The sequence below is a fragment of the Agelaius tricolor genome, unplaced genomic scaffold, assembly GCF_023055355.1.
Source record: "Agelaius tricolor isolate 1412-34295 unplaced genomic scaffold, bAgeTri1.0.p SCAF_3, whole genome shotgun sequence".
In the NCBI taxonomy this organism is placed as follows: Eukaryota; Metazoa; Chordata; class Aves; order Passeriformes; family Icteridae; genus Agelaius; species Agelaius tricolor.
Genome location: NW_027269263.1, coordinates 19,829,862 through 19,850,300, shown reverse-complemented (window position 1 = coordinate 19,850,300; position 20,439 = coordinate 19,829,862). Strand labels below are relative to the sequence as shown.

The following is a 20,439-nucleotide window of genomic DNA, read 5'->3' as shown; positions in this document are numbered from 1 at the left end:
CCCCACCCATCTGAAGGTGACAAGGCCACATCAGTCCCTTCCACACTGCCAGGCTGAGCATGAAATGGAGAAATCCCTACCCAGAAATCCCCCAGCAGCTCTGAAAGAACTGAGCCTCCCTCAAGGACATCTATTAAAACCACACTGCTCAGGTTGGATTTATTTAATATTCCATACAAAAAAATACGCAGCTGATGTCTGTTCTACTTTATGAGGCAGAGAATCTGCGTGGATGTGATCGTCTCAAACCTGGCCTGCTGCTCCCTTGGTTCTCACACACACACAGCTGCAGTGAAAGTGTTTCTGCAGATGCATCTTCCCAAAGAGTATTTTCCATGGGGTATTGATTGCCACCGGCACCCCTCCTTCCTCTGCTGGGAAAGTCACGCTTCCTGCCACCACTGTCCTTCAGCTCCAAATCAGGCAGGAAAGCACTTGTTGTGTCTGCCTGCTGCATTCAAAGCCTGACCTGTGCCCCAGGGTGTTTTGTGGGGGCAAGAAGCTGGCAGAGGAGCTCCCCCGGTCCAAGTCTGTAACTGGTTATGGCATAGTGATTGAATAAAAGGAAATACTCATGATTTCTAAAGGAGAGGGGGATGCAGACAGGAGCCATCATCAGGTCCATAGGGGGGCTTCCCTCCCTCGTTATGAACAGGTCAATGTCCCAAAGGATAACCGAAAATAAAAAGAAAAAAATGCCCTGGCCCAACAAATCAACAGTTCAATATATCATAATCGCAAGGTCTTCCCACTTGATATGAATCCAACTCAGCTTCTGCAAATTAGATTTTTCCAGACAGCGGAGGCAGGGCCCCTGGCATTCCCCCTGAGAGCCCTGTGTTGGGTCCGAGGAGGATCTGGAAAGAAAACCATTCATTGAGGGGTTTCAAGGACACAAGATGTCTTGCCATGCTGTCCCCCCTCCCACAGCTATTGGTGGCACTTTGCAGCACCAGCCCCATGCCTGCTGCAACAACCAAGGTCAGTGCCCAACCACTGCCCCTACTGCAGCCCCTCACAGCAAATTTTAGCTGGTAAAAGCCAGGTTGGGCTTGCCAGGCATTGCCACCACTGGGAATCAGCAGGATTGTCCAATTAGAACACCCAGTTGGGGAATCTGGTGGGATGAGTGAGGCCACAGCATACAACAGAGTGCACCCTTCTGCCCCAGCACCCCCAGCACTGCTCACAGCAGGAGGTGCAGGCACTCCCGGCCAACTCTGCAGGGCCAGGACAGACGGCTGGGCCTTCCTGCCTCACCTGTCGCTGCTGCAGCTGCTGCTGTTGCTCCATCTGCAGTTTTTCGGTTTCAAAGACGACAGGAAGAACCAGAATCATGAAGGAGGTGGTCCCAATCCACAGAGCTGCCCTAGAGAATCTATCAAGGATGAAGAACCCTAGGAATCAGTTCTTATTGACACAATCCCGCGTTTCCCTTCCGTGCCTCAAACATAAGCCTGCCTCCAAATCCAACCCCGAGCTGCGGGGTGTCCCCTTATCCCCGCCCTTCCCAAGCCGCCCATAAACAAAACCCGTGATTCTGCCGCTCCCCGCAGGCCCCGCACTGCGCTACCAGCGGCCAAAGCCGCAGCGAAAGCCGGCAGAGCCGCCCGCGCCCCCGCTCTGCCCGCCGAGCCCGCTCCGAGGGGCTCCGGCCCGGCCCGCCGCCCCCTCACCTGTACATCTTCTGCGCTACCGTCAGCGACAGGTCGAACGTAGCCCCGGCCGCCGACCGGACGCTCTCGGGGAACATCTCCGTGAGTCCCCACAGCCGCTCCGCCAGCGTCTCGTCCAGCTGCGGGCGGCACCAACCATGTCAGGCCCCGCCGCACGGCCCTGCGCGCCCCGCGGGGTCACCGCGCCCGCCCGGCCTTCCCCGCCGCCTGCCCCGATACCTCCTCGTCGTCCTCCTCCTCCTCGTCGAGCTCGTCCTCCAGCTCCTCGGCCTTGCCCGCGCCGCCCTTGGGCAGCAGCTCCTCCGGGGACAGGGACGCCGCGGCCGCCATCGCCACCAGACAGGACGGAAGGAGCGGCGGCCAGAGCGCCACCGGAAGCGCGGCCGCCCTCCCGCCACCCAGCCCGGGCCAGGCAGCGGCCCCTGGCGGCCCGGAGGAGCAGCGGCCGCCCCCCGCCCCGGCCCCCGCAGCACAGCGCGACGTGTTACAAACACCCTCAGAAACGGGTTTTAATTGCAAGGTTTTATAACAAATATGCAAAACTCTCGAGAACGGGCAACTCCAGCATCCTGCTCGCCCAAGGCAGACGGTGAGGTTTGTACAAGCACCCACGGGCTCCCCGCGGTGGGGGAGAGGCAGAGGTCTTCCCTCTTCGGTGACCAGAGAAGGCGAGCAGGAGCCCTCTCGGAAATAGATCTGCCCGACCACCGGCTGTCCGGCTGCCTCAGAGAGGAGGGTACCTGTGCTGGGCTGCGCTGAGCAAACGTAGCAAGGTAAAGTGCTCTGAGGAAAATCTGTTAATTAACAGCGCTGTGGTGCCAAACCAGCCATTAGCAGTACCCACAGCACCACACAGCACTGGAGGCATCTCGGCACTCGTGGTCCCGTGAAACAAAGTACCTCACACAGTACCATCGTGGCTGGGAGGCCCGAGCCAGCCCCAGCATCCCGTGGGCCAAGACCCAGAACCAGCTGGCCATCTCTTGTTCACTTCTTCCTCCGGCTGTGCTGCTTCAGCTCCTCCAGCTCCTTCTCCATGAGGTGGGACTCGGCAGTGGTCTCAGAGAGCTGGAACGCACAGCAAACAACAACAGGAGGGAGTTAAAAGCTGGTGAGGCTTTTCCAACTTCACCGTACAAACAAGATTTACAGCCACAAGCCAGGTCCTGCAGGAGGTAATTTGTTCCTGTTGAGCAAGGGGGAAGCTGCCATGTCATGTTTCACTGAGATCGTCTGGAAAACCTGAAGAGCAGATAGTGCTTCTGCTGAGTGCTCCAGCCACAAAAGCCATTTTCCAGTTTTAAAACACATGAAGAGTAAGGAAATAAAATATTTGTTTAGAGTGACATAGAGGCTAAATCACTTATTAACTGCGAATAGATGTGTGTTCTATTTCCCTGAATGTCTCTCCAGATTTTAAGCATGAAAGCTGTGATCTCTGGTTAAGGCCGAATTTCGGTTTATTTACTGGAAATTCTTTCATTCACAGTTTTACACATAGGATAGATGTCTCGCCCCTCATGACAGCAGATGGAAGCTTTAATCTTCCGTGACCAGAAACAGTGGCTGTAACTCAGTTTCATAGTTAGGGAAGAGAACAGAGTGGCAAGAAAAATGCCACATTCTGTGCAGAAAGGGAAACAGGAGACAGCAGGGACTTCTGTCTTCTCAGTCACAGTGTTCACAACAAGCTCTGATGTGGGGGGAACCTTCCCCTCTTTCCACAGAGGGGATCAGGCTTTACTCCCACAGTCACTTTGCCGTTACACCCATGTTGCACAACAGGGTAAAGCAGAAAGTGGGGTGCACTGAGAGCAGCCTTCTTCAGGGAACCCAGCACCCTTTGCCCAGGCATCCCCACTGCTATGGGCAGGCAGGAGCTGGGCAAAGGCTCACCATGTCCAGCAGAATGTCCACTTTCAGCCGAAGTAGGTTGTTTTCTTCCTCGAGCTGCTGGTTTCGTTTGCGCAAGCGCTGCAGCTCCCTGCGATCCCCCAGGAAGCCTCCTGATTCTTGGAGGAAAGAAGGAGATCAAAATACAGATTGTCAGCCAACCATGGCTATTTCAGACCAGACAAGCTGGGCTGTACTCTACCTGAAACCCAGTGGCCATTTTCAAACTTCAGGCTCTGGCCAGCAAGGTTCATTGTGGGGGTGCCGTATTCCAGGCCCAGCTCAACCTCACGGGTGGATCGATCCAGCTGCAGGGAGAAGATCACACTCAAGAGTTTCACAGAATGCCAGAGCCACCCCCTGATCTCCCATTTCTTAGTGACTGGCATTCCAGTGGAAGATGCTGGTCCAAATGGCCCCTGGAACCTTTGGGCATGTACTACTTTGGTCATGTACTGGTGCAGTAAAGGACTGGTTCCTCTCACTGCCATCCCTGCACTTTCTCCCACCTACACACTCATCTCCCTGCACTTGGAGACCACAGGTGAGAATTTTTTAGTGACACAGTTCTGGGCTGCAGGTGTGGTGATGATGATTCTTCCCTGAGCTATTCCATTTCTAGCTTCATGTACAGTCACAGTGATCAGGAATGGTGCTGCACTGCAGGAAGAAAGCAGCATAGTTGGAATAATAGAATATATTGACGTGGAAAGAACCCACAAGGATCATTGAGTCCAACTCCTGGCCCTGCAGAGAACTGTCCACAAGAGCTGCACTGTGTGCCTGAGAGTATTGTTCAAATACTTCCTGAACTGTCAGGCTTGGTGCTGTGACCACTGCCCTAGGAAGTCTATTCCAGAGCCCAACCATCTCTGGGTGAAGAACTTTTTCCTGCCCCAGAAGCAGCTGGGAGCCCTTGTAAGGGTTATGGCACTGACAGCAGGAGCCACCCACCCCTGGCCTCAAGACATGGCTCCTGCAGCAAACCGCAGGTGCGGGGACTCACCAGGTGCAGGTTGGACAGCGAGGCCCATTTCCTGGGGGGGGTCTTCTTCGGGCTGAAGGAGTTCCCAAAGAGAGGCATTGCACGCTGCTGGCCAGGCCTATGGCGGGCTCCTGAAGGAGCGGGAGAGACACAACAGCTCTGAGGCTGTGGGCCAAGAGCAGTGATGTTCTCCCCAGGCATGTTCTCCCCAGGCAGAACCCCTCATTCTCTCCAGTGAGCTTCTCCCCAGGCAGAGCCCCCAGCTCTCAGGGCAAGACAGAGATTTGGGGGGGTCCGGGCCGCCACCCCGCCACTGCCACCCGGCAGCACCGGCCCTCCACGGCCACGTCCCTCGCACCTCCACCGCCACGTGACCGAGCCGGGGGGGGGGCGGAGGACGACGGTGCGCGGTGCCCCCCCCCCCCCCCCGCCCGGCCCTCCCCGCCCCCGGCCGGTACCCCCAGTACCGCGCGGCCCGGCACCTCGGGGGGGCACGGGCCGTACCACCCCAGGGGCACGCTGAACAGCTGGAAGGGGAGCCCCGCGGGGCGCTATTCCCCGCACGGGCCACCACCGGGATGCTCCTTTGTTCTGTTTTCCCTCCCGGCATCTCACTGGCGAAAGCAGCGGGCTCGGCAAGAGCGGAGCCGATGAAGAATGCCCCCCAGCCCCCATCCCCCCCGCGCCGCAGTGGTAGGGTCAGCCCCGCGGTGCGGGAGCGGTTGGGCCGGGCTGTTCCATCGAGCTTCGCCTTAATTCCGGGGGGGGGGGGGAAGGGGGGCACCTCTCCTTCGGGCCGCGCCCGCTCCCGGCGCTCGCGTCCGCCGCCGGTGGGATCCGCCGCGTGTCCCGGGAGCGGTTTGCGGCCGCCGCGTTGCCGTGGCGATGGGATCCGCGGCTCCGCTCCGCCTCCCGTGCTGGAGGCAGACGGGGGCGGAGTGCCGGGCAGCGGGCTCGGGGGTCGGCCCTGCTCACGGGCTGCGTCAAGCTAGTGCTGTGCTGACGGCGCTTTCCTTAACACCTTCCCTAAAATGCTCGAATCGCCTGAAAGAGTTGTTAAAAATGTTTTTGATGGGGATTGTTTGTTTATTCATTCAGCTAAATAACTAAACGCCATTAGGCAGAGAACCCTCCCTTGCTTGGGAGCGTTGGAGAAGAAGTGGAGGAGGTCTGGCGTCCTGGACTGCACGGGTTTAGGGGATGATGGATGGGGAGCTGGACAGTGCAGAATGGTACAGAATCACAGAAATCACAGAATCACTTCGGTTGGAAAAGATCTCCGAGATCATCAAGTCCTGTCTTTGGCCAAACACCACAACCATGTGAACATGACCGTGACACTAAGTGCCAGTACTCCAGGAAAAAAAAATTATCTAACAGACTTTCATTCCCAGGGTGCTTAATTGGCACCCTGCCTTAAGTGAACCAGAAAATTGCTCACTTGGAATGAGAATTGGAAAAATAGCACAGTTAAATCCGGTGACTTGAGAGAAGAAAAATTTCTGGTGCTGCTGTATCCTTTGGTAGTCCTGCTAACCAATATCTGGTTCTTGCAGGACACATACTATAAAAACAGTTGCTTTCAGACCCAGTATAGCAGAGTCTGTGCACTGGAAAGCTGTGATTTTTGCAATAAGAGAAGTAATTATAATGGGGTGTGGGGGGAAGTCAACACCCTTAAAAGTAGAATAAAAACTCACTGTTCAGAGCAAGGCCTTTGTGAAGTAGCTGTGGCTTCTATCACCATTTAATACCCACACGTGTGTGCATATATTGGGTAAGAAAGATGAAAGGAAGGTCCAGATAAATGAAGGCAAGAACTTTGGAAGAAAAGCTGAGAGCATGTAGAATTACAATTTTGAAATGAGAACACAAAGGCAGCTCACCTGGGTGCTTATAAGAGACAAAGACCATACAGGAGAGTGAGGGACTGAGCTCAGTTTGGTTGGGGTGGTTTTTTCAGTAATGTTCACCTTCCTAGAACAAACCTGTATGTTTCAGCACAGCTGTTGCTTGAGGTCTCCTTGTGCTCAGCAGGATGAGTGTTGTAGAAATACACTGTAATTATTATAAAACTACACTGTCTCATGCATTTGGGCGTCACAGAGTGATTCTCTTACTGCCTCTTTCTGTGGAGCAGAGACTTGGAAAAAGCCAGGCAGCTCATCCCCACTGCCTTGGCATGGGAGGTGAATGTTTCCTCTTGTGCCTGGTTGCTGTGCCCAAGTGAATAATCCCTGTGTGAATGGTCTCAGAGTTGGTAGTTGATTTCTGCTGTGATCTGCTTCAGGAATCTTTCTTTTTCTGCATGGTTTGACAAAATTTCATTTCTCACCAGAACTCCATTTCCTTGAAAAATGCTACAGAATTTCCTCACTACGCCAACCTCCCAGAGTATTTTGGCAGCAGCTTTTCGTCATTGTTTCTCCACCTACATCAGGTAGATACCAAGACAAGAACTGGCTGTTGCTGTTTCTAGCATTGTCTCTCAGTATATTGCAAATACATACATACATACATATTTATATATAGTTTGACATACAATTTTCAGCTATGTTAAGAGCATTATGGTGCAGTAGTTGCATGCATCTGTTCCTGTCACTCTGTGGGGAAAAGAACACCTAGCACACACTCTTTCTCCAGGACAATACCTACAGAGATCACTTAGGAACTGCAAAAGCCTGTTAAATGGTGAAGAACCTGTATGTCACAGTCATTGTGTAAGGAAGCTGCCTATGTTCGCAGGAGGACATCTTTGAGAACACTGGTGGAAGGCTGAGAGATTGACAGGATGGAGATAGGGCTGTAGCACATGGCAGTGTGGAAATTTTGGAATAGATCCAAGCTGTTCTTGGTAGCCTAATTTGGAGCATCTTCCTCAGCTTTTTTGGCTCAAAAGTGATAGAGAATCTATAGCTTAGGCGTTCTCAGAGCTGCCTTTAACTCCATAGTGTGTCACTTGCTTTTTCTAATATATGCTGCAGGATTATTATTGTTCTCTGTTATATCAATAATTACAGGGAAACCCCATTGACTGGTGAATTCAGTAGACTTACTCTAGGCTTACTCTGAGTATTTATTTTAGTTACTGTATTGCAAGTTGCTACATTGCCTGGTTGTTACAGATAGGTAAGGCTTTATAAAGCCTTACCTATCCTGAATTAAAAACCTGTAAACTAAAACTTTTTTTGCATATTGAAATTAATTCCCTACCCAATTAAATTTTTCTGCAGTGAGGTAATTCTTGTTGCCTCAATGCTGTGCAGTTAAAGATGTCCCATCTTTTAGAATCCTAAATACCTCACCTATATTTTGTTGTCAAAGCCGACACTTCTTTTTCTCTCTCTGTTTCTTTATTTCATTATAGCTAACTCAGGAGATAAAAGAACAACCATTTCACTGCTTTGTTAAGAAACGTGCTCTCCTCCCGCTTGACTGTCTCAGATTCCACCACCAGGAGGCCCTCATTCCGGTGCTTATAGCTAGGCAATGAAAACACAAGCAGAGTGAAGTGGAGAAACCCATCCTCACAAAAATAATCTGAAATTAATGCTTATCCTATAAATTGAGATTTTCAGAGTATTGTGCAAGCATCTATTAATTAATTATTGCAAGCATCCTAATATCCAACTATTATGGATGCTGTGACTTTCGGAGATAATGGCGTGTCTGTCACAGGTGGTACCCTTCATTTAATAGCTGAGTGATAGCCAGGAAAGTTCATGCCTCTGTCTGCTGGATGGATCTTAGTAACCTAAAAAAAAAATAAAATGCAGTAAAGCACAGGTTATATTTCTCATCCCTCACGTGTGTCTTCTATCAGCCAACAAATATGCCCTCACCTACTTTGCCTCTGCCTTCTCTCTTTTAGCTACTTACTTATTCACAGATTCTTAATGATTCTTAATTCTCTTTCACTGTTCACAGCTGGCTTTTATAGTGTCCTAAAAGTTCTAAATATCTGCACTAACACTCTTTCTGATTGTTCTATTTTGCTAACCAGACCTTTAAAGAAACGTGGAAGGAGAAATGTTTTTATCCTTATTGTTTTACCAAATCACGTACTTTTTCCCTACTGGCTTTTCAAAGCTGCAGTCATTACCTTGGCTGAAATGTAGACTTTGTTATTCAAAAGAACACTGGGTACATGATCTCTGGACTAAAAAGTATGTGGAGTTGTCATTATTTTTTCCTTAAACCCTATTTATTTTTCTCTTCACTGCTGAGTCAAGCCTTGTCTTGCTTGTTTCCCACGGTCATGTTTCAGTACTGATGAGTCCAAGACACAGATTTGCAATGCAATTTCAGAATGGATGATAGGTGAGAACAGTTTTGCTCCTGTCAGGAAATGCAGCTCCTGCAAGTTGTAAGTTACCCTCAGTTGCTAACTGAATTACCCCTTGTCTTGCAAACTTAGTTCCTGCCCTCCTTCCCTGAATTTACACATACATACAACATGTTTACATTTGTGTACTTTGGCCTCTCTAATATGTACTAACATGGAAAACAGATATCCTCTGCTCTAAGAAAAACAAGGGTAAATGAAGCCATGCATGAAATATGCAAAGTTCCCAGGCCTTTGAGAAGGTTTTCCAGTCATTGCTCACCATTCTGGCCACACTGTTCACTTGAAGGAGTTTACACAAATACACAAGCAGTTGAGCCACTCACATGCTCTGGAGAGAATCCTTTGCTTCCCGACAGAGTTTGCCATGAGGCTCTCCTTGGTGACTGGGAGACCAAAGGTTCAGAGAGCATGTGCAGCCCACACAGCAGTGAAAGCTTGTGTTAAGCTTTATTTCACTCTGTTCCTATTACCTGGCTACTCTTTGCTTGCTTCCACATCTGTATTTCATTCTTTTCCTTGCCTCTTACTTTCACAGTCATCTGTTTCCATGGCTCACTTAAGATGTCCTTTCCAGGAAATGATGAAATTGAAGCTTTCAGTCTGTACGTTCCTGATGAGCAGATTCAGGAAAAGGGAATACCAGGGAACGGGTCTGAAGCATCTCTCTGTGTGGATTGGTGTTTGGTGCTGCTGTAACCCTTCACCACTGGCAGCTGCTGGAGACAAGATGTTTGGCCTTTGGACTGTGCTGCTGTGATGTTTATAAGGGAGAGCAAAGAGGGCCTGGATTCTAAATTTCCTGCCAAGGCAGTTCTATCTCAGGCCTCAGAAGAGCATCAGCTGTGCTTTGCCTGTACAAACAAGCACACTTGTGTATCATGGACTGCATCAGGAGATTCTGTGAAGCTCAGTGTGTATAGCATGCTATGAAGGTGAGAGAGAAGTGCTAAGTATTCTTTCCTCTTCCATGTTCTTTCACCATTCCTTCTATACCTTCACTTAGACACACTCCAAAAAGCTCCAAGAAGCTACACTGACTGGGACTATTCCCAGCTGGAACCAGAAAAAATCAAGATTAACAAATTGCTGTCACCATAGAAAGTCATAAGAACACTAAAGTAAGCATTCTCCCTAGACCTTGCTAATCAAAATAAGAATTTTGTATCCAGCCTGGGTGGTCTTTTTTCCTCCCAGGATTCCTTGATCTATAGGCTTTACTCTACACTAATCCTTTGTGTTAGAAAGGTGTGCCTGTGGATGGTCTCTTATCAAATGCAAAAAATTGGAAGTAACATGGTCTTTAGATGATGTGGAGTCTGTAACAACATGACAATGGACTGTGTGGCCCAGAAAGTCCTTTTTGGGTATCTGCTGCTAGCTCCTATGCAGATGACATTGCTTTTCAGGCTTTTGAGGAATGCAGATGACAGCTCACCAATGGTCTGCACTACTCCAGGATGCCAATTTAGAAGCCATTCTTGTGAGACCTGTGAAAGCAAGGTACAGGAGTATTTACAGCCATAAATGGGAGATCAGGTTGGTTTTGGTTTCCTGTTCTGTGTTGTTCCCTGGGGTAGCAAGGGATGCAAATATGAGACATATTAGGACCAGGCAGAAAGGATCTTGGTAGGTCAACAACCATCACACAAGTAGCTGCACAGGGTCAAGTGTGTTCAGCAGCACTAAAGCTCATTGGTTCACAAGGTAAAGTGAACCCTGAAAGTATAAATTTTGAATTTGCATTACATGCCCAAGCAAAATGAGCCATAATGGAGGCTGCTCTCTCTCAGAAACTGAAAATAAAACATCAACTAAGTCTTGGATTCTAAACTTAGGAACTGTGTTTTTCGTTCTGCCTTCCTTCCCTGGATTCGTTCAAGATGACAAGGAGTTCAGAGAAGACTGGTAAGACTGGTAGGAATGCAGGATAAAAATATATTCACAAATAAGTGCAGCCAGCAAGTGGATGTGTCACAGGAGCTCAGGCTTTCATTAGAAGTATTCATTGCTCTTAAAGAAACTTACCTTGTCTGACCATCCAGAAGCCACTCTGTCAGTCACCCTGGGACTGAGGCCCTTCCTCAGTGGGCAGCTCCAGTGACCCAGCAGGACCTCATTTGACTCCCTACACCCCCACACTCCCACAGTCAGACCAGGTTTCCTTATTGGCTTGATCTGGGATTTCCCTGAGTCTCAGACATCTGGATCTTTAAAGTAATGTAACCATGGGGCAGCAAAAATAGCTGCTCAAGCTGTATGCCTCCAAGAAAGGACTCCAAAGAAAGCCCTGGGTTTTTATGCTCTCGCAGTCTCTGTGTGACAAAGTCCTGGCTCTTCCTGCTGAGTCCTCGGCTCCTGCTGTGTCTCAGTGTCCGGTCACCTGGCTGTGCCACAGGTCCTGTGCCCTCTGCTGTGCCAAGGGTCAGCACCAGTTCCTGGCCTCCTGCCTGGGGCTCTCACAGCCCAGAGCCCAACCTGCGGCTGGCACTGCAGCTGCACACCGAGCTGCCAGCACTGAATGTGTTCCTCAACACTCTTCATCTTGTCACTATAACTGAAAAGGTTGTCTGTTTGAGTTTGTTGGATTTTTGGGGTGGGTTTTTTTGGTTTTGGTTTTGTTTTTATCAATTTGTCAGATGACATGAACCATTTAGAAAGACTTCCTTGAAGTCCTTGGCAGATGTTCTATCTCCCTCATTTCAAACACATGCCCACAAGCACTTTTTGCACTTTCTCTGCTGTTCAAGGATTGTTATTTGTTGCAGGTCATCATTCCCCAGGCAACATTCACTGCCTATATTGTACCCACTTGCCAAGATCCAAGATACAGCAGATATTTCCTTTAGAAAAGAAGTAAGGGAAGAATGTGGTACAGGGAAAATGATACTTAACTTTGACTTTCACACCAAGTACTTAAATATTGTAAAGAATCTAATCTTTTTAATGGGAGGGAAGGCATGTCATATTTAGAAACCAGTTCCTAGCTCACACATCTGTGTAATTTGATTCATTTTGGAAATAAAAGCAAATGAAAATCTGAGTCTCTGAAGATTTAAATCTTGTCCCTCTGAAAGAAAGGGAAATTGTTTTCATGGGTCAGCAGACAAGCTGTTCTCACAATTCATTCATTCATTTACAGTTGAAGTAATGTGCTACTTCAGTTCCAAGATTAAACAACTGGTAGTGATAACTTGTTGCCAGGGATCATGTTAAGGATGTCAAGCCTGGTGTAGAACACGGGAAAGCTTGTAATCTAAATTGGGACAGGTGAGCCAGTGTGCAGTGGGCTGCAAAAAAGGATAATCTCCCAGTAAAAAATGGGGACTGCAGTATCCAAAACAAATGTCTTAATCTGGTATTTAGTCACCTAGGTAGGTAGTGGCACTTTTCAAAATGCTGCAATAATAAGCACTTACTTTGCAGTCAATGGGAACTGCAGTTCCCATTGCACTAAAATTTAACTACTTAATTATGAGCCCTTGATTTAATTCCAGGTTTGATATCTTGATATCTGAATAATCTGGATGATGGAGTATAATGCAACAGCATGACCACTGTAGCTAGGTAGAGAGTAGCAAATTGCTTTCAAATATCTAATAGAAAACCACAGGAATTTTTGACATGTTTTTAGTTAGTGTTTTAGGAGAAAGGGAAAATGCTTATTTGTCACACAAAAAAGGGAAAAGCTCTAAGAACAGGGGACAAAGAGAGCTGGCAGGAGGGCAAGCTATTCTCCTTAAAATCTGAAATTAGGTATAGTAAACATTTTCTTTTATATTTACTCATGCTGCCAATGACTTCTCTCAGCGTTACACACAATTTACTCAGTTTGCAACTTGCTGACTTCTACATATTTCTGTAATGAAAGTTTGTGCTGCCACATGTCTGTCAACAAGTGGAAGCAAAATCTTTGGCTTCTCTTGACCAAGCTGAACTGAGTTTGGTTTATTATTTTCTTTTAATAGTCACTATTAGAGCAATGCTGATGGAATCCAGGTCACTTTTTATCTTTTGGAATGCCTGTCCTTGTTTATGTTTAAGTATCATCCCAGTGATATTGCCATGCTGCCAGCCACATTCCTCTTGCCACAGGCAGGGCATTGCCATTACCACATGTTAGAAAAAGCCTTTTAACTGCTTTGTCACCATGGAGTGGCAAGAGGGAAACTGTCTCGGTTTGGAAAGACAGGTGTCTGCAAAGGAAGGCAGGAGCCTCCCCTGAAATGGAGAATGTAAACCCTTCTTCACTCCTCCGAATAAATTTTAAATTAAGGGGCTCTCAGGCAAAAATATGGGAGCAGGAAATAACAGTTCTTTAATAGGGAAAGGGAAAAAAATAAAATGAAGGACAAAATAAAGAATGCAGTACACTAGAACAAAACTGACAGAGTCAGAAACCCAACATGACACACTGTGGGTCAGAATGTTGGTGGCAGTCCAATTGGAAATGTGGCTGCAGTCCTCCTGAAATATCAGGTGTGGTTCTGTTGGAGCAAGGAGGACTTGTAGAGAAGGATGTATTCTTCCTCCAAAGATCCAGTGGGAGGAGAGACAGCTGCTGTTCCTCTGGGGAATCCCATGGAGAAAGCTGTGCCGGTGTTTCAAAAACCTCTGGATTATATCTGGGTAGCAATGCTTGGCTCCTCCCTCTGGGCAGAGCATCTCACAATGGGATGTTACAGTTCTTATCAGTCATGCAGTGGCATTCAATAGTCTGTTATCAGCAGATGCCCCCTCCTGAGGGAGGTGTGAATGTGGTCACTCAAAGAGAGAGATAAAGCAAACTGCCCACTTGACAAAAGTAATCTGCTATACAGATGGTCATGGAAAACAACTTGCATTGCAATCTTCAACAGAAACATATTTCACTAAGGAATTATGCAGGGAGTGGAATTTGGGAGAAATTAGTTTGCTTATAAAATGGTCTTAGAAAAATACAGTAACCATGTGATGCTAGTGTCATTTTCTATCCAGGCTGGCAGACTGAAACACACAAGTGTGTTGTGATTTGTTAATTTTGTGATAGCAGTTTATGGAGTCAATAAATCTCGAAGGAAGAAATATTCCAAACTCATTTCTATTTGAGGCAGCTGACTCGGCTCTGAGCTTTATGGAATAATTCCACCAGTTGCTTTTCACTAGATAAGGACATTCCCTGGTGTCATAGCTATTTTGCAAGACTACAATTGCCTCCTATGACGCCGAAATTTCTCCTGCCATTTCAACAGGAGAGGATGCTTTTATTCCTTTTCCCATGACTGCAGCGTGGTGCTGCTACACTAGTGCTGCTGTATTTTGCCCTAGAGAAAGCTGTTTCACCTGGGGATAGGCCAGACTTTTTAAAGGGAATGCATGAGAATTAATGCATTAATCCTAACAATATGGTAAATTACTGATTTTTTTTCTGGCCTTCATTTCTCTTGAAGGAAATAAGACTTGGACAAGCTTCTAACAAGTACCATCCTCATCAAACAAGCAAATCTTCTAAGTCCAAACAAGTAAAATATAAGCTAGTGACTTTTCCAGGTATATAACAGAGAAGAAAAGGTTAAACACTATTTGTTTTACTAAGAATTTTCAGGCTTGTTGTTGTCAAGGCCCTTACTATGCTATGATATGTGCTCCCCATATGTGAACCAGGAGAGCATGTATCCACAGATGTGTATGTTTGTCAATCCCAGACAGCTGGAACCCATCAAAACTGCTTGTGTCTGTGTGTGTGCTCCTTTGTGTGCCTAAGTAGTGCAAATAGTTTCAATCCAAAACAGGTTTTGGATTCTCTGTGCTTAGCATATTTGACATGTGCTAAGCACAGAGAATCCGGACTGCTAATATTTACTATTTCAGATCCCCACACCCAAGATGCAAAGCTTGAAAAGGATAAGAAGAAAAGCATTTGGAAGCAGTCTCAGCATATGTTTGAAAGGACTAAAAATAGTACCTCATCCTAGAGAGGTGAGGCAGTGTTTGAGAAGGATAGGCCATGATGTCATAGAATGAGTTAATTTTTCTCTCTCCTGCTGACATAGCTGATTTGTTGGCACCCATATATACCCTGTCATACAAAAAAAAAAAATCTTAAGGGCAGTTGCTCATGTAAAGGCAGTGTGGAAGTGGGATTGCTTTTAGTGCTGCTTTTTTGTCAGTTTTAGTACATTTTAGTGTTGCTTTTTTGTCAGTTTTTCTCACAGGTTCTGCCCCTAAGCCAGTAAGGTCCATACCCACTACCACTTAAACCCTTTTGTCTTCCTGAGACGAATGGGTGAGAAGATATTACTCCTTTCTTTGGAAGCAGGTCCCTATCCTCTCAAATATACTTGAATTCCTCCTGAAGTGATACCCAGGAATGTCCTTCACCCAGACAATTCAGAATCCTGAGCTGATCTGCAGATGCTTTTACTTTAGAAAAGGTTCTTCAAGACCATTCAGTCATTTCTAACAAATGCCCAGGATGAAAGATGGTTGTTGTTCTCTTCAGCTTCTTCTCTTCAGTTTGCTTTTGCTGCATCAGCAGCATGTGATAGCTGAGGCTGGGGTACTGTGGCTGGTCAGTTAGGAACATCTCATGGCCGCAGTTCAATACTGAATACAATTTTGAAATCAAATATTTGAGTGTCTTATAACTTCCTTCTTGTTTGATGCTCTCTGCCCAAAGGACAGAGGTCATGTGTGAACTCTGGTCTCAGAAACTCTGACTTATTCCTCTGTCTTGGATTGCCTGACTGTTAAAACAGGAAGTGCTGCCTTAATAATCCAGTGGAAGAACAGTGGAGGACAGACAAAATAGGAAGAAAGACTGCAGTAGAAAGTACTGGGGTATATTGAACCCCAGTGGGAGTTGTTATTGAGTAGGAGTTGTGCGGCTTCACAGAGTTTCAGAAACACAGATATGTCACTTATAATCACCAATTCAGCAAAAACATGAGAAGGAGAGATTAACAGGTTTTTTTTTCAGATATGGACAGAGAAGTGTTTAATAAAGAACTCACTTCCATTTAGGCTGGTAAAGAAACCATGGTAATCCATGGAAAGCAGACCAATGGACTAAAAAAAATAATCAGGCTAATGAATCTCTGAAGTTTCTCTAAGAGATTGAAGAAAATTATTAGCCAGATCATTACTGAAAAATAAGGCTCTATTGTAGCAAAATCAAGGATGCAGAATTTTAAAGCCAATTACAATTACTAAGACCTTTAAATATTATTCTAATGTAAAAATAACTGTATGATGATGCACTCAATGACTATCCAAGGTCTGAGGTTTGAAAAACAAACTACTTATGGTCTCTTGTGGCCAATAGCCTGGCAAACATATGGAATACAAATGGAGCATGATTGGGGTTTTTATCTATGGTTTACATACAAACTCAATTGGAAGCAGCAAGCAAAGCCAAGAGTAAAAAAACTGACCAAAGGAGGAGCATGTTAAGTTCTGCAGCATGGTTGGTTTAAAAGGAAAGCTGATACCAACTGAGAGGCTAACCTGAGCTTTTCCAAACTGATAAGGAATGTAGAAAGATTGTTAAATTTATTAGTTTTTCAAGCAGAGGCTCTTCAAAATTTGGTGGTTTTTTTTTAAATGAAGAAGTGTCTCAAATACCAGCGAATTTCTTCCAAATGTGAATTTTAAAATGTTTTTCCTGTAATACATAATTCTTTTATGTGACCAGTGAAATCTGCCATGACCTAGAAATTTAATTTTTTCTATCAGCTGCACTTTAAATACATTCTTCTTTCTGAGTCATGCTAATGAAAATGTTGTCCTGAGTACAAAACAGAGCAGTGTACTCAAAATCGTTATTCACCCTACTTGACAACAGAAGCACTCAGCTTCTTTGAGCTGGAATGCATTAAAGGGGAGAAAAAGACCTTCAATGAATTATGCTTTTTTCAGCTGTAACACTGAAAACTCTGCTGTCCTATGTTTGGTGCATAAAGCTGCTTTGCTTCGTGTCTTTTTCAGACTAATTTTCAGTGCTAGTGTGTGAATAAGTTAAAGAAGCATTGACTCTTTTGGCCATAACAGTTAAGACAGTATTTGCAGTACTTCCAACTTTGTTTGCATTAGGAGTCAGGATCTCTCTGTGAAGAATACACACACAGAGGCCTATGTTCTGCAGCATTGAAACATTTTCTTGTTTTTACTCCCTTTCTCATGAGTTATTGCAGTTAAATCAAGTTTTCTGACTCAGCTTCCTGCAAGAAATCCTTGTTGCTTCTCTCTCACTTTTTATTAGGCACCAATGTGTTCAGCTGCTGCCAGACAAATTCTACCCCCTGTATTTGTATTCAGTCCCAGAGAAATCCCTCAGTCTACAGGAATGGTGACAGTCCAGCAATTGGCCAAACTGATCCAACATCGTGCTGAGGCAGTGTTTCCCTGTCTCTCTCCCTCAACTCCCAGCTGCCTGATTCCATCTTTCCTGTTTTACTGCTCAGATAAGCACCAGAGGGAATGCAAGTAGGAGAAAAGCAAATCATAATGCCTTGCTGGGTTAAGGCTAAGCTCAGGCTCACTCTGAGAGCAGGAACATTGGCATTAGTTAGGGCAGTGTAGGAGCCTGGCCATGCTCTGTACTCTGAACAGGCCCCTGGTGCCAGGGACTGGCCATGTGCTGTACTTCATTCCCTTGGGGAATGGCTTCCCCTTTAATCTGTGAGCAGAGGATTGGTTAGTCAATTCTTCTGGTTTACTTAGCAAAATGAAGATATTCACCCATGGACTTTAACCAGGGCTGTGACTGAGCTTTGATTCAAATGCAAGCTTGTCAGAGGCATTGTCACCAAATCTAAAGACTGATAAGAGTTTCACATAAAATAAATTTTATTATTGCTTTCTTCATCCTACTTTTATCTGATCTTGGAGGTAATTCAAATGAACAAAGATATATGCAATTGCAATTACTACTCCGACTTAGCTATATATGTAGGCAGTCTTATTTCATAATTAGTCTGTTACTTCTGTTTATCATAAAGTTAATATTAAGCTGAAGTAGAACAAGGTGCAGTTATTCCAGAACAAAAATCTATATATGTGGAGTTAGTAAAGAACAGTTATTTTGGAATTTGCAACAGCTGTTTAGAAAGCTCTCACAGTTTAAAAAAAGACCTGCACTTCCCAAAGTATACATTTCATGATTCAGAGTAATGTATTTTACCAACTGCATTTTGGGTTTTTTTCAATAGCGATTAAAATAGAGATTCTTTTTTTTTTTTTTTTGTGCAGAGACTGATAAACTGTAAAAGGTTGCAGCACCAGTTGCTCAAGCAGAAAGAAGTGTTAAAAATGAGAAAGCTGCTTTAAAAAGATATATTTAAAAAATATCTATTAGCATAAGTTAGAAATGTGCTCAAAGGGTTAGGGTAGTGGCTAGGGTTAGGTTTAGGGTTGAGAGAGTCAAAGAGCCTATAGCTCCAGGAATACCAGGGCTGGAAAAGGCATGGCAAGGTGATCCTGGCAGGGCCTCAACTCTGCTGCACCTGCACCTGCCAGCAGCACACTACATCTGATTTTATGTAGTGCCTATTATGAATATTACTTTTTTTTCCCTTATGTTTTTTTTCTCTTTGTTACCCCTAAATCCATCTTCAGCTCAGGTTTTCTTTGGCTGATCACTGGTGAGATGTTCACAGCCATCAGGCCAGCCCTGCCAAGCCTGTGCCTCGCCTGTTGCCTTTATATCCCTGTATTCCTCAGCAAATCTCGTGCCCCCATTTCTTGAGGCTTTTGCTATTGCTCCATGCCTGCATTTCTCTGCACTGCATCACTGTGCTAGTCATAAGTCTCTTTTTCTACACAGAATAACTGTTTGTTACTTTTGTTTATATAAAATGATGGTTGTACCACACACAGATAAACAGAAGTAAAACAAACTAGCCACCTGGTTAATTATGGAAACTGCTGTCACAGCTAACCAAGGAAAAGATGCAGAAGGGTCGAGAGAAGTTCAAAGCAAGCAAACCTGACAAATCTCAGTCCTAAGGCCTTGCACATTCAGTACAAAGCTTATGGCAAATTACTGAGAGTGGCAATATCATATTCCAGGGTTGCATGTTTCAGCTCCAAAGGTCGTGAGCAGGTAAGAGCAAGCTGCACACACTATGACATAATCCATCATGTTTAGGCATTTTTTTAGAACTGGTTATGCTGGCATTCTTTTCTCTTTTGGGGTAGAAAAAAGCATGCAAGAATTAGAGTCTCTGTTACCTAAACTTTTAAAAGTAGAAGTTAGCTCAAATATTGCATATTTTTTACAGATAAAATTGCATGGTACAGTGAAGGGTAGACAACAAGGGTAATGGCAAGGATAGGCAAGGACTGAAATTGTCTCATTCATTCTCAAAATGGACAGTTTTTCTTATTTCCTTTTTCTTTTTGATAGATCACATGTGATATACTGATGTATGTCTCCATAAATCCTCTAACTTGGTTTAGGTTTTGCAACAATTGCAATGGCCGTGTTGTTTCCAGTTTGCTTTTTTTTTTTAAATTTTCTATTTTATCATGTCATTCTTAATTATATGTATAAAGAAATTCTAATTTCACAATCACCTATAAAAATAGTGAATCTTTTGGGGCTTGTACTGCTATCATTTACTGTTTTTTTACAGTTGACATACAGATTATTTATTTCTCATTTAGAAAAATATCCGTTCCTGAATTCTCTAGTTGGTGTTTTGACGTTACTGTTACCTTCTTTTCCAGTCACATACAATCTGTCGTGTTCCTGACTTGACTTGACATCTCTTTAATATCAGTGGGCACAGCCCTCTAATTCATCACTTCCTTCATAGCTGCAATGCTGAACCATGGACTAGACAGGACATCTTGATAGACAGAAGGGAGGTCTCTAATCCTATAATATATCCCTAGTGATTAACTCAAAATAAATTAGAGGTAGAAAAATCTACCTTTTAATGTGTCTTTTTAATGCAGGATCATTCCCAATATTGTAGCACTGAATGCTTTTGTCAAGGCTTAGCCTAAGGATCTCAAGACTACGATGGAGACATAACGCAGTCCCCCAGTACAGTCTCCATTCTTTCCGGTGATTCCATTTTAACAATAGAGCTCTACTGTTACTTCAGTCTGAATTTCAAAGCTTGGCTGATCTGATACTTTCCCACTCCTACCCTGAGACCCATTGCATGCACAGAGCTTTTGCAGCTCATCTTAGCTCTGACCAGAGACAGAAAACAAAACCCCAACAACAACAAAACCCCTCATGATTTCCCTATTGCAACTATGGATGAAGTTTGTGAGGATGAAAAAAAAAATCAGCTGGATACTTAATATTTTATGGTAATGGTTTGACTTGGTTCTTGTCCAAACAGTTACAAGATCTCGAGTGAGAGGAAATGCATATCACAGTGGTGTGTCTCATTCCAGTACGCCCCTCAGGGATGGAGATGCTTTGGTCAGCAGCAGAACCTGTAAAATGGAAGAAGACGGAGGGATGCCTCTACAGTATGGGTTCTGTGGGGTTATTGTACAACACCAGGTGGAAGCCAAATGAGCAGTTAATGATCACACAACAC

The 20,439-nt window shown here is 45.3% G+C and overlaps 2 protein-coding genes across 2 annotated transcripts; both read right to left on the bottom strand.

The window, feature by feature from the left end:
• Nucleotides 1–129: 129 nt before the first annotated feature.
• Nucleotides 130–2,091, bottom strand: TOMM22 (translocase of outer mitochondrial membrane 22). The gene is made up of 4 exons (XM_071422878.1): nucleotides 1,896–2,091; nucleotides 1,677–1,795; nucleotides 1,261–1,378; nucleotides 130–857 (listed from the first exon to the last, which is right to left on the bottom strand). Exons 1-4 carry the CDS (start codon nucleotides 2,004–2,006, stop codon nucleotides 783–785), a joined length of 423 nt encoding a protein of 140 aa, XP_071278979.1. The 5' UTR covers nucleotides 2,007–2,091; the 3' UTR covers nucleotides 130–782.
• A 92-nt stretch (nucleotides 2,092–2,183) lies between these two features.
• CBY1 (chibby 1, beta catenin antagonist) lies at nucleotides 2,184–5,496 on the bottom strand. Its single transcript, XM_071422879.1, has 5 exons — nucleotides 5,339–5,496; nucleotides 4,576–4,685; nucleotides 3,772–3,877; nucleotides 3,573–3,688; nucleotides 2,184–2,744 (listed from the first exon to the last, which is right to left on the bottom strand). The coding sequence occupies exons 2-5, from the start codon at nucleotides 4,651–4,653 to the stop codon at nucleotides 2,664–2,666; spliced, it is 381 nt and encodes a 126-aa protein (XP_071278980.1). The 5' UTR covers nucleotides 4,654–4,685; nucleotides 5,339–5,496; the 3' UTR covers nucleotides 2,184–2,663.
• Nucleotides 5,497–20,439: the final 14,943 nt, after the last annotated feature.

Bases quoted from the DNA above. Each gene is read 5' to 3' on its own strand.
- TOMM22 (XM_071422878.1), bottom strand. From the start codon at position 2,006: ATGGCGGCCGCGGCGTCCCTGTCCCCGGAGGAGCTGCTGCCCAAGGGC. The intron at 1,796-1,895 runs GTATCGGGGCAG...TGCCGCCCGCAG, and splicing joins AGGAGGAGGACGACGAGGAG to CTGGACGAGACGCTGGCGGA. The intron at 858-1,260 runs GTGAGGCAGGAA...TTTTCTTTCCAG, and splicing joins AGCAGCTGCAGCAGCGACAG to ATCCTCCTCGGACCCAACAC.
- CBY1 (XM_071422879.1), bottom strand. From the start codon at position 4,653: ATGCCTCTCTTTGGGAACTCCTTCAGCCCGAAGAAGACCCCCCCCAGG. The intron at 3,878-4,575 runs GTGAGTCCCCGC...TTCTCCCTGCAG, and splicing joins CGCTGTCCAACCTGCACCTG to CTGGATCGATCCACCCGTGA. The intron at 2,745-3,572 runs GTGAGCCTTTGC...TGTGCGTTCCAG, and splicing joins TGGACATTCTGCTGGACATG to CTCTCTGAGACCACTGCCGA.